Source organism: Gymnoscopelus braueri, assembly GCF_963280865.1.
Source record: "Gymnoscopelus braueri genome assembly, chromosome: 11".
NCBI lineage: Eukaryota > Metazoa > Chordata > Actinopteri > Myctophiformes > Myctophidae > Gymnoscopelus > Gymnoscopelus braueri.
The window spans coordinates 29,070,929-29,084,687 of record NC_137613.1 but is presented as its reverse complement, the minus strand read 5'-3'; the positions used below and the strand labels follow the sequence as shown (position 1 = coordinate 29,084,687).

Sequence of the window (13,759 nt, the reverse complement as noted above, 5' to 3'; positions counted from 1 at the left end):
CCTCTCTTTTCGCTTCTCTCTCTACTTCAATCCACAGAGAGAGTCTTTAAACTGGCACATTAGCCATTTATCTTCCACGGTCTGTGTAAAATTAGAATGGAATATACTTTTAAACACTTCGAATCAGTGCATGTGTTCATGATTCCATACGCCTAGCGCTTAGGTAACCTAAATCACTAAACTCTATTAGAAAATATACGCTGTTGTAAACGCATCTCTATTCTCGTCTGGGTTGGACAGTCAGCCACTGGACCACAGAGAGTCACCGTAAAATCTTAATTGTTCATTTATCTCTGAGAACCCTATTGGTCCACTTTAATTAGAGTTACATTAACACTCCAGATTTTACAGCGTAGTAATGTGAGAGAGAGAGGCAGGGAGAGAAAGGGAATGGATGCAGTGACAAGAGAGATGGAAACTTATGCCATGTACTCATGGGGGTGGAGAGAGAGCGCCACGGGGGAGAGTCAGAATGAAGAACAGGAAAATGAAGAACGTGGGTATGACAATATGAGGAGAAAGAGAAGACGTGTGGCTTTCATTTCTTTTAAATCTGTATTGTTCCACCAGGGAAACTCGATTTGCAGCCCTGAGTTTAAAAACCCATAACAATAGTTACAACAAAGTACAACTCGACCACCAAAACATTCACCCACAGCATCAACAATCACAACGTGATGAGTACAGACCACCAGTCCATCAAATCCAAAACAATAAGACCGTTGTTTTGTCATCTGTTCCCCTGATCTGAATGTCAAATAAAACTCTTGTGTGTGTGTGTGTGTGTGTGTGTGTGTGTGTGTGTGTGTGTGTGTGTGTGTGTGCGTGCGCGTGTGTGTGTGTGTATGTGTGTGTGTGTACTACACTCCTTCTCAGATGTAAATTCACAAGGGACAGTAACACTTTAAACCACTGGTTCTCAACGTGGGGTGTGGGGACCCCCAGGGTCCTTGAGGGGGCCCCCAGCTAAATGATTCATAGTTAGGAACCAAATGGACACACACACACACACACACACACACATGTCTCACCTCTTCTTTGAGGGACCCTCCTCACAGTATTCACCGCTGCCATCCAGGCTCTGGGAGCGTAAGGAGCCATCTTCCTTATGGCTGCCCTTCGACCCTGAGCCGTTCAGCTGTCCATTGGCCAGGGAACCTGAAGAGGGAAGAGATGGCTGGAGGTTAGAGGTCATCCAGCAGCTACTTATCGCACTGCTGCTGCCATGATGGCTTCTGTCATGTGCTCAGTGCATTTCACAACAATACTCAAATTCACACCACATTTCCACCTGGACTCACAATGTCAGTCTGTAAACGCTTCACTCAACTAAAGACTGATGACAATCTCCCAGCTTTCCTTGCTCAAACTGGGTGGAAACAATTAAGAGTAAAAACCACAGCATTGCAGAACCAATCCAAAGTCTTTAGGGCTGTCCTTCATATTGAGGCAGTGACATGATTGGCTTCCAAAGCAGTGGGCTTAGGGCTACTACACACTGCAAGATATTTGCTCAGATTGCGCTGTCGGGGACCTTTTTTGGCGCTCCCCCGATCTGACGCAAGATCGGGCTTCGCTCGCTGTATGTGAAAGGCTTTCCGAGACGATCCGGCCGCGATCCTAGCCCTGGGCGATGCCTTCCAGAGCGTTTCTACATATCTAGCACGTTTGATATTTGGCTTTGTCACCGACTGGAAATCATACAGTATGAATGGGGTTGCGATCACTCCCCCGAGGAGATCCGTGCTACAGCCAATGAGAACACAGTACCGGGAGGGTCATGATCGCGCCGCTCCTGCACGCAACAAAACATGTATTGTCATTTAATCCCCCCGCATAGTACCACAATATTACAAAACAGAATGAGAGAGTGAGCAAGCGGGGGGCTGTTTATTTGAGAGGAATTGCACAGAGAGAGAGAGGTGTGTGTGTGTGTGTGTGTGTGTGTGTGTGTGTGCGTGTGCGTGTGTGTGGGGGTGTGTGTGTGTGTGTGTGTGTGTTAGACAGATGGATAGATATAGACCTTTTTTGATCCCCATGGAAAAAATCTGGTGTTACAAATATTGGTAAAGCAATGTTGATATTGCAGTATTAAATATAGCTAGCTACGCTATAAAAAAAATCTTGAATCAGCAGCATGGACCAGGAAAGTCCTAACGCTACGCAACTGGTGTTATCATAAAACATTTAGAACACGTGCGCTCCTTCTCTGTTGCAGCCAGGGTTTTATGTTTTAATATGTTGCAGGTATGAGGGGATATAATTCCTTTGTCACTTACTGTAGGCCTACATGTACATGTCGTCATCAAGATAGGAATACTTTTTTTTAATCACCGTGAATGACAGAGGAAATGCTTCTGAATTGCATTGAGCATAGCTGGTTAGTTTTTTTCAGAGAGAGAGAGAGAGTGAGAGAGAGAGAGAGAGAACCTTTTTGTGGGACGTCGGTTAAAATGAATTGGAATAAAAACAAATGTATGTATCGGGTCTGGATCGCATCCTGGTCAAATCTTGCAGTGTGTAATCCCTTGTCGGTGATCAATGCGTGTGTGAAAACCACAACGATATTATGGCAGCCTATTTCAAGAAAGAGACTTGTGTAGTGTGAAATGCTGAACGATCTGATGACCCCCCGACCACTTGAACTCATTCCCTGCCACGGACGACTTCTGACGATTTTTTGTCCAAACACCCACACTGCCAGGGACGACTTATGACGACATGGCGGGCGGGGCGCTGCTCCGCAGCCTGTGAATGATCCAAGCACCACCGAAGAAGAGTACACCCAGAAATCACGTGATCACAACAAAAAAAAATTATGCGAAAAGTCAAATTTTCTCGGTTTTCTGTTATCTGCTGTTTTTCAAAAATCAAGCCACATTCAAACGGCCATAGCTTTGGAATGTGTAATGAGCCGATCTCCATGAGAACGGAGGTCACAGAGAATATTCCATGATTTTTCAAAGGTACAGTAAAATCGCCGTTTTCGCTGGCAAGGGGACCGGAGACGGATGAATTAACAGTGTGTAGCTGCTTTTAGGTTCGTTAGCGTCCGTTCTCGCCGCTGTTCTAGAACTACCTGGCATTTAAAAGACCCCAGACGTATCGGCAGGAAGAGTTATCTGATAGTCTTTCAAAATTCAAAGGACCCGATGCTGATGGGTCCTAACATTCTTATTTGGGTGTTCCCTACCCCACGAATAGCTTCAGGCTCAATGGGGCCAGGTTCTGGTTTGTTATTATTAAAATGTAATTTCATTAGCAGAAATGGGTCTGTCTCTGATGAAACAAGCCGAGCAACGATTGTAAAGAGAGAGAGAGAGAGAGCGAGAGAGCGGGAGAGAGAGAGAGAGAGAATTCATTTTAAATGTGGAGAACTGTCAAATATGTATATGTACCAGTCTCAGTTGGGTCGGGTCTGAAAGTCACGGTTACGGGCCGGCTTCACACTTCAGTAAATAAGCTGCTAAACCAAACTATCTAATAAGGGAGTCTGTAGTCAGAACTAATAAACAGACATGCTGACTGCACAGTAAATGTACACCCTTGGCAAACTATTTAGCTAGTATGACATGCAAGTACAGTCTATTAAGGATCATGCTCAAACTCTGAAATGACTGCAATCACACAGTCATTACCTGAGTTACACAACTTAAGAGCATTTTTCATGTTTTATTTATTGAGGATCGGTTGACCTGCTTGCTTTTTATAGGCACAGCCCTGCACCACATGCATAAACTAACATACGCTTCCAATCTGGTGAGCTGCCAAGTACAAACACAGTGTTTTACTGTTGGTCAATGAGCACCTCTACCTGGAGCACACAGAGGTGGAATGCCTTGCTTAAAGGCACCTTGACAGTACATAGTGAAATCCTCAGTGTGTCAGTATATCCATTTATAACTCAGAGAGTGGACAAATGTAACGAAATCTAACCAAATGGACTTGCGGGTCCATTTGGTTCACCCTACTCTTCCATTGAGAAATTTAGGGTAGGTATAGTAAGATCATAAGCCAAGCAGAAGTCCAAAATTGTCCTGAAAAATGTGTCTCTCATGTTGGAGACCTAGGTTCGAAACCCAGGCAGGACATAAGATTATGGAATGCAGTTTCTACACTGATGCTGGCTGGCTGAGTTCAGACTAGCAGTGACAAAAGCTACGAAACGCCCAAGCATGGCCAGCAACATTGCTGCCAAATCACCGTAGAAGTGTGGATCAAGCCACACTGCGTAAGTGAAAAGGGCAGGGTTAAATAGAACAGGGAACTGGCAATAATTAGCTTACGGAACAGAGCAGGAATAGTGGGGAGAGAGAAGGGGAGTGGAGATGATTAAACAAAAACACAGAACCACGTCACTAGAGTGCTGAATAAAGTTGAAGCCAGCTCAGTTGTTTTTGTTGTACGTCACGCCCGCCATGCGGCAACAACAGTTGTGCGTCAGTTTGTAGCTTCATGACGCTGGCTTCCATTTGAGAGTTAGAGTGTTACTCGTAGACTTGGCCTGGGAAATGTAATACAGGCATGTGCATACTGTAGCATCTTTCCAATACAAGCCGTCCTTTGTAGATGACACTGACATTTTATGTTGCTCGGACAAACCCCAGGAATCAAAGCCAAGGGCAATCAAAGACAAGATATTGCTCCACTTGGCATTCAGAGTGATCCCAATCGACTGAGACGTAATTAAATATTTAGCAAACCAAGTTAGACAAACAAAATAAGCCCCCAGACAGATTCTCAAATCAAAAGCAACAACAGGCAGGGAGAATTCCAATTAGGCCAAAAGAGGAGGGTGGAAGTCAACGGTAATTAAGAGAGACAAGACGAATTAAGTCAATTTCACCAGCCTTGGATTTCTACATGAGCAGTGCAGTATCTTGAAAAGTTATGTGGGCATGTCTGATTCAAAAACACAGCCTGAATGACTTTACTTATTAAACAGGCAGACAGGTTCAAAGCATTTTAAGTTCATGAAAAAAATGAATAAATAGAGGCACTGCAAATGTCATTAATAATTACAGAGAGACACAGTCGTTAGGTTATCGGTTCTCTGCATAATTCAGAGCTGAAAACGACTTGCAGTAATTAGCGCCACAGACTCCATGATGAATAATATCAAATGCACACTTTTTTTTACAAGAGTCCCTGCTTGACTGCACTTTGGACATTATCAATGCAGATGTCATCGCTTGCTGTGAAATACAACACAATGACTCAACGGACAGCATAAATGTTCCCGAAGCCCACGGTAAAATCGGCGTCATTTCAAACTCTGCCCGATCACCTGACGCCCCCATTAGCCTGTCACTTCCTGTTGCTTCCTGTCACTTCAACAGGGAGGGGTGTTGGCTGTGCCGTGCCTCAAACTCTGCCCACCCAAGGCAAAAAAATCCATCTGACTGATGCTTCAAGGGATGCGTCAGTCATCCTGCACCACAAACCCCTAATAGTTGGGTGTCAAAGGGAAAATAAATTAGGGTGATAATGACGCCGGGGCGCCGGAGCGGTGGCGTGAATGACGGCCTGTTAGTAAAGGAGGCTACTGTGGAACAAGTCCAGGCACTGTGGGATCAGTGACAGAGAGGAGGGATGGTGGGGCCTCACGTTTAGTTCTTTCACACACACAGATGAGCACATGTGGAGCTGCTTGCACATGCATGGCTTAGCCAATGAGACATACTAGCTGATCTAAGCATGCCCAAGTTGAAATTGGGCATTACTAGTATACTACATCTATGTATGTGCTCAATCAAGCTGGCTGATCACACACAATAATCATAATCTTTCTAATAATAATAATCTTTACGCAAACATTCCCTGTTAAACGCACATGAACTTGAACTTTTATAGTATGATGTTTAAAACACAATTTTAGCATTTCTCACTGCATGTAATTTTTCTTTAATCATAGTTATTGTTTTATGTTAAGCATTTGCCAACTTTGTTTTGGTAAGTGCTTTATAAATAGCCTACAGTTTAGTGTTATTAATAGGCTTTCTGATTCTCTCTCCCCCTCTATAACACACAAAAAAGAAATATATAACACACACACACACACACACACACACACACACACACACACACACACACACACACACACACACACACACACACACACACACACACACACACACACACACACACACACACACACACACACACACACACACACACACACACACACACACACACACACACACACACACACACACACACTTCAGACCTGACCGAGCCCAACTGGCACTGCCAAATTTACAAACGTGAACCAATCCCGCCTTTATATTTTACCATTCTCCATATTTAAAAACAAATACACTTGCTTTGGTTATTCTGTGATGCATACGTACATTACTTGCCAGCCTCTCTCGCTCACTCACAGAACACACACACACACACACACACACACACAGGGCAGGCCTGTACCTGAGAACAGAGGTACAGTCATCACTGCGGTCAGAAGGCATGGTGAGTAAGACCATTGCATTGCTAGCAAGGCTTTATGTTGGCAATGGAAGCGACTGTAAGTCTATATGGGTGATTCACGACTCTACAATGCATTTGTTTGCACGAAAGGCCCCACCGACAAGACCTTTATCATGCAATAGAAAAACAAAAACCATTCTGCTTCAATTGAAGTTTCACTCAATGCTCACGATTAGTCACCTTCTAATGAATGGTTATTGCAACGCAATCTTTATTCAAGTTCCATTACAAGGGAAAGTCCACCGCATTTGACCTTTAGGTTACATCTCTGCGAGAGAACACGCTTGAAGCATTTCTCTAGCTTTTTTCTCTTTTGTCTAAAATGTTTTAGTATCCCAGTAGAAAATGTAATTAAATTGCATCACTGAAGACAGTTTAACCACTGAAGCCTTGTTGTCAGAAATTGGCAGAAAGTGAATAACTGGTCTACAAGCTCACAACATGTCTCATTAGATTGCAGATCTGACTTTTTAACTATTTGACTATCTTATATTATTTTTACAATAGGGACATGCCCGAAATAGGGTCGCCAGGTTGAAAGTGGTTAAAGGATGTCTTACAGTAAGAGGTTTTCCAAATGTAATAAATAATCTACACTAATGCAAAAGAACCGTGGCAAGAGCTGACAGGGGGAGGCGTTGTGAACTTCAAGTCTAGACAATGTGCAGCACATAAACAGCACTAAACTGCTTATTTGCACGAGCCCAAAAATGCACTCGCTAGCTAATTATCTCTAATTGTGCTTTAAAAAATGACAGACGCATGACGTGTCCCGACAGCATGCAAAGTAACTGGCACGAGCCCATCCTGCCGCCTCCCTGCAGAGTCGTTTTACATATGCTGGTTGCACATGAGCGCCTGTGTGAGAAGCACATGTGGGCGTCCAGGGGGGGGAGGGGAGGGTTAGCCTGGCAGACAAGACAGGAGTCGAGGGGTCAGGTCCTTTACTGGAGCCCCCGGTGCCAGTTGAGGCCTAGTTGTGTTGGGGGTGGGGGGTGGCGAGGCTTTTTTTGCGCTGTGCCGCTCGCCCTGAGTCCCAATGGTGTCTCCTATGGGGGAGGTTCCTAATCAGATGTATGCGTGCTTAACTAAGCCCATCACCTCGCTATGTTCACCTCGAAATCTCAGAAAAAGAAAGAGAGGAATTGAGAGACAGGGAGAGAGAAGCGAGAGAGAGGAAGAAACAACGTACTGTAGCATAGCATATCAAGGTGCTGCAGAGTCAAGTCTATATTGAGCCAGATTTATTCTTTACACTTCATACTTCTGTGCCATAATTAGCCACTAAATGCTCAAATGAACCCTATTCAAACTAGATGGGAAGTAATCAATAAGACTGAATGATGACATTAAATGATGGTATGTTATTTAAACAGATGTGAGGTTTTATGTTGACATGCTACGCTGGTGTAGCACTGAATTGTTTTCCTTGTACTCTATTTACTCAACCATTTACCCTGTCATTTGTTGACTGGGGTTCATGCCATTTACTCTGATCTCGATAAGTCGCTCTGCATAAGAGCACCCAATAAAAGCCTAATTAGTAAATGATGTTAAATAGGATGCCATTAGTAGTCAAACAGTCCACTGGATGTACTGTGTGGTTATCATATCGTATATTTCATCTTTCCCTGTGGGATGATTGTAGGTTCAATCCATCTCGTTTCAGTACAGCACAAAAAAAAGTGTTAGGCTCTATTCATATTCTATCCTCCATGTCTGCACACACTGTGGGATGGTATAAAAAGAAACAATGGGCAGTTTATTTTATTTTAGGGAAACTCCCCATACCATCCATTTCGCAGACCTACTTTAAAAGTTGAAACTAAATTTGAGCACTGGGCAGATGGATTCTCTTGCAAAACATTCATGGGCGCAACGCACGACACGGACCACAAGCCTGAATCCAAACACGCATAACAATAAGAGTTCAGAGACACGCTGCCTTTTCTCTGCATGTCTGAAGGGCTTGATATAGTTTGTTGCGCGTGGTATCGTGCACCAACAATAGCCGAGCTTGTAGATCAGCGATTGTCGGCCTGAGGGATCAAAGAGGAAGGCAGGGTTTTACAACGGTACTGCTGGTTGGTAGAGAGAACACAATGCATGGAAACAACCCCCTCTCTCCATTCCAGATCTCCTTTCATCCCACTTTCCGTTCCATTGCCCGCCTCCCACTGTCGCCCAGTTCACCGCCCAGTTAACATTGGCTCCAGAGAGGCCACCGAGGACACAGTGTGCTAAGCCCTCGCAGTTACCATTTTGGTCACATGAGGCGCAGGTGGGAAGGGACAGGCAAGGGACAAACAGACAGACAGAGACATGCAGGCAGAGATGCTTCATAGTCCGTTGCGTGACACCTTCGTACAACAAATTAGAAATCAGGCTACAGACAAAGACAGACAGAGGAGTGATGGAAAAGAGACGACAGGAAGATGAAGAAGCAGGTAGACTAATAGACAGACATAAATACAGACAGACAGAGTTTGGCCAGAAGCCAGCTCCTCCATCAATAGCACTCTGGGAAATAGAGAGAGGGGATGAGATAAGAGAGAAAGAGGAAGATGGGAGGAAAGGAGAGGAAGAGAAGAGGAGGATAGATCCTGTAGATAAAAGAGAACAGACAGGCTGGAGTAACAACAGAGGGACCCAGCATATAGGGAGGAGGAGAAGAGAGAAAGAGAAAAGAAAAGAGGCTAAGACACAGAAAAAGAGAGAGGCGTGCAGAGATAGATCTTAGTTTTTTCATAAAATAATGCCCTATTTAATACTTCGTCATATGACAGTGTCACATAGAAGTAGCAAAAATAGATAATCTACAAGCTCACAACGCATCATATCCAGTTTGTAGATCTGCTATTTTTGCTATTTGGGGAAAAGTAAAAATTTATTTTGAAAATGTTTCACTTAATTATAATTGATGACATGGTTTTATATATATTTAGCCAATCAACAGTATTAACAAGAGCTTGTGACTAAATAATACACTGAAAAGTAACAGTTTTTTTTACATTCAAGGTTTTGTGATGTGTTATGAGCTTGCAGATTGGCTATTTTAGATTAGCCGAAGAATGACATAGGGGATTAAGCTGTTCCTGATTTTGCTGGGGACTCCCGGGAACCCCCCCAGGGACCACTGGGGGTCCCCGGACCCCACTTTGATAACCAGTGGAGTAAAGGCAGGAAGAGGGAGGGTAAGAACAATCCCTATTGATGTGTAATAAAACCCGGCACTCGGGGACGGACGAGAGGACAGATGGGAGGGATGAGATGAGAAGAGAGAAGAGCAGTGTGACAAACGCTGGGGAGAGAGAGGAAGAAAAGGAGAAGACGAGGAAGAGGGGGATGAAGGAAGAAGGGCACAATGTCATTTTGTTTAATAATGCAGCGAGGGAGCGAGAGAGACAGGAAGTGATAAAGAACGACAGAATGACAGAGGAGAGAGAGAATGAACAAGGCAGGGAGGGAGGGAAGGATGGATGGCTGCCAACATTGAGAGGTAAAGTGGCCATGGATATGGCATGATTACTGGTTGTGGGCAGAGATGCGTGCACACACACGCGCACACACACACACACATGCATGCATTACACACCCCACACACACACACAAGACAGATTGCTGCCACACAACACCGGTGAGAAAGAGAGAGAGAGAGAGGGAAGGGGAGATGGAAAGATGGAGATGGAGGGAGGGCGAAACAGATGTGTAGGGAGGTGACGTGCCGTTGTTTCCTTGGCTCGTTGCCAGCTGTGCCTCTAACCTCTTTCAGTCGGACGGCACAAGTTTCTCAAAATGGTGGACAGGTACGTGAAATAAGAAAAAGAAACCTGTCTAAAACAGAGATATATTTAATATCATAACAACAACTAGGGTTTGGCGATATGGACAAAATCAAACAGCATGATTTTTTTAACTAAATACCTTGCTTTTGTGAAGAGAATATCATTATTTTTTTTCAAAGACGATCCCAGACAATATCTAGTCTCATATCACGATATTGATCTAATACCGATATATTGCCAAGCCCTAAAAACAACCACAATGTCTGTTAACAAAACCCTGGGTTAAATCTGTGTCACCTATTGTCTTCTTAAACTGCAGGACATGATGTATTAATCATATCCATGCTGGGTTTGACTCTCTGAAATGGCTTATAGTTTCCCCGTGCTGCCTGTGTGAGGCTGGAGTGCGTGCAGCATGTCTCGCCCGAGCCTCTAACCCGCAGTCCTCTAAAACAGCAGGGGGCCGCCCATTCAGGATGGAGCGCACGCTGAGTCTGATCCTCCAAAATGGCCGACAGTTTCACCACAACGTCTGAGTGAGACGGGAAACCGTGCGCTTGTGTACAGAACCCAAAGCCGTACTCTAACCCACGGCTCTCTGAAACAGCGGGGCCTGTCTATTCAGTGCAGCTCCCTTTTGTGTTGGTGCAGGCTGCTGCCGTTACCCCCAGCGCGCTGCGCTTGCCTACGTATTCTAATGGCTCATTTTTATTCAGGCGATAAGGTCAGCTACCCACAGTGGCTTAAAAGGCCCTGAGGAGCTCTGGAGTGGCAGTGCTGTTCTGCATGAGACAGAGATGCGCCGATATGCAATACACTAGAGGAGAGACGAGGGGTTCTAGTACAAACACAGACAGGGGGATAAATGTGGGGAGAAAAACATTATAAAAGAAAAACGGATGGCAAGAGAATTATAAATGTATAGATATATTTAAAACAAGACAGTTTAATAATGGCCTGACAATCCTGTATATTTGAAAAGGCTTTCAGACAGCTACTGTAAATTAACTAACTAACTGAATCCAGCGTTCATCTTAAAATTTCTATTGAAAACATTTCTTCATGTCTTACTGTAGTGGGAGAATTGCTTTCCTTCATTCCTTTACATTTGACTACAGTGGTATGTATGTAGTGGTATGTATCTTGAACAGAGCCTACACATCACTGATGAAATGCTAAAGTGCAAGGACGCAGAGGGCATTTTAGAACCGAAGGGGACGCATGCGTTCCCAGCGTGCGCGCATTTCCGGTTTTGTTACTTTTTGGGGGAGAGTTTGTTCGTTTAATTCTGTTAATTCGGTGCATTATTTTTTTTTTTTTCCTTCATCCCAAAAGTGGGGGGGGATATCCCCCCCCCAATGGAACTGGGTATGTTCAATCCCCCTCGCCCCCCCCCCCCCCCCTCCTCCTGCGTCCCTGCTAAAGTGCCAACGTGAGCCGTGTGTGTTCTGTGTGCTAAGCGTCAGCTGATCTGTGTGGGTCAAGTCAGCTGCGCTGTGATTGGTGCTGTTTGCATGTGGCAGCGTGAGTTGCACTATGACTGGTCTAATTTTGTGACTGGTCTACATTTGTGGGGATATACATACAGTACAGACGAACCCTGTTCTAGACGGCTGGCCCCTCCAGTGGCACGTTGTTTCATAAATGAAAAAAAAGGGGGGAAAAAGACAGTCTGTCTGCTTGCTTTCTTACTACAATACTTGGGAGGGAGGGAGGGATGGATGGATGGATTCATGGATGGATGGATGTATGGGTGGATGGATGGATGGCTGGCTTCCTCAGCTGGGTGTTAACTTCCAGAGCTCCCCCTCTTTCCTCCGGGTGTCTGGGTTGTGTTACCGTCTACTGAGAATAGCTTCTGAGACGCATGTGAAGTTCAAATCTCCGCTGTTGGCTGGCTGAGGGTTTTGTTTTTGTTTTTGCTTTTACAGAGCACTGATGTCACACAAAGACAGGTGGCAGCGTGGTTCAAAACAAAGGCGTTCACCCCTGTACTCTCCCTTTTCTTGTGTTGTTGAAGGTTCACACGGCAGCACTGCAAAGTCCCCAAAATGTTTTTCTTCACAAGGTTGCTGGGTGGAATACTGACTGGTAATTGGAGTATCTGTTAATAACTATCTCTCAACCTATGGCTTGAGACCAAAAATGTGTCAGCTTCTCAAGGGTCCATGAATAACAAGCCTATTAGTATATTGTAATAACTCTGACTATGATGAGTCCTAATAATAACATGAATCAACGATTGAATAAATGATCTCAACCCTAACCATAAGTAGTGACTGATGTGCTTTTCAGTGAATCTGACAGTTCATTATTTAGTAATTTTTAGGGGTATTTATCAATTACTAACGGTGTAAATCAAGGTGATCTTTTTGTTGACTAAAATACTTTTCGTCTTTGGACATTGTAGCAGCATGAAATAATAAAACAATTAAAACAAAAAGGAAAAAGCAGTCTATTTTGTATATAGATGTTATATGCTAAACATCTGTGTGCACACAATAGCAGCAGTGCACCAGTGTTCCTGTCTACATTCAATATACCAATGTTGCCCAATGGCTGTTATTTCACCATGATTTCCAAATAACATCCCCCAATATCACTATGTTTCACATTGAAATTTGATCCAGACAAGGAGGAGGTCTACAACAGGCAGGAATATCTCTGTGTGTGTGTGTGTGTGTGTGTGTGTGTGTGTGTGTGTGTGTGTGTGTGTGTGTGTGTGTGTGTGTGTGTGTGTGTGTGTGTGTGTGTGTGTGTGTGTGTGTGTGTGTGTGTGTGTGTGTGTGTGTGTGTGGGGACTGGGTTCAGGGTGCGGGGGAGACTCACCATTGGGGTTCGTGGTTCCATCTCCATCCAGCTGTCGTTTCTGTGCACTCTTAAACTCTTTGAGGGAGAGGTACAGCACCTTACGCACCACCCGCTCCTCTGACCACGGGATGCCATCGCTGTCATCCTGCGGAAACACACAAGAAGGACGCTCCAGTCAGCTCTCAGCACAACAAAAATAGTAACAACATGATATAACTATTCTGGGGTGAATATTTGGTGAAAATAGCAGATCTACAAGCTTGAGCCATATTAGACGAAACAACTTGGTGGGGGAAAAGGAGGGGGCCTAGTATAGACCCCTGTGGGACAACAGTCAATGAAGTATATATGGTTGGTTGCTGCCCATGAACTGATTTTCAAGAGTCAACAGTTTGAAGATCTTAGCAGCTCTTAGCATACGTGGTTATTATTATTATTATTATACTATTAAATAGTATGACACCATTAACATAACACAGCTTTAGCTTGCGGTTAGGCACAGGACCACTGGACCAAATATTAGCATGACAATGTACCGCAGACTTCATATCCCACAACACCCTGGTAGGGAAAAGTGTCGCAAAACCCATAGTAATGAATGGGTAGGAAGTGAATAAAATGAAAAATGCGTCATGGGACAGTGAGTTCATGTGTGGCTAATCCCTGGCTCAGAGACA

The 13,759-nt window shown here is 44.3% G+C and overlaps 1 protein-coding gene across 2 annotated transcripts in view; it reads right to left on the bottom strand.

The window, feature by feature from the left end:
• jarid2b (jumonji and AT-rich interaction domain containing 2b) overlaps positions 1-13,759 on the bottom strand; it is a 141,755-nt gene that overhangs the window by 67,022 nt on the left and 60,974 nt on the right. For both annotated transcript variants that reach the window (XR_013934070.1, XM_080442469.1), the window contains exons 2-3: positions 13,101-13,227; positions 1,032-1,158 (exon numbers count right to left, since the gene is read on the bottom strand). Coding sequence is in view for 1 of the 2 variants with exons in the window: in XM_080442469.1 (XP_080298595.1) it covers positions 1,032-1,158; positions 13,101-13,227 (254 nt within the window). In the remaining variant the exon portion in view is untranslated. The remainder of the gene's footprint in view (positions 1-1,031; positions 1,159-13,100; positions 13,228-13,759) is intronic.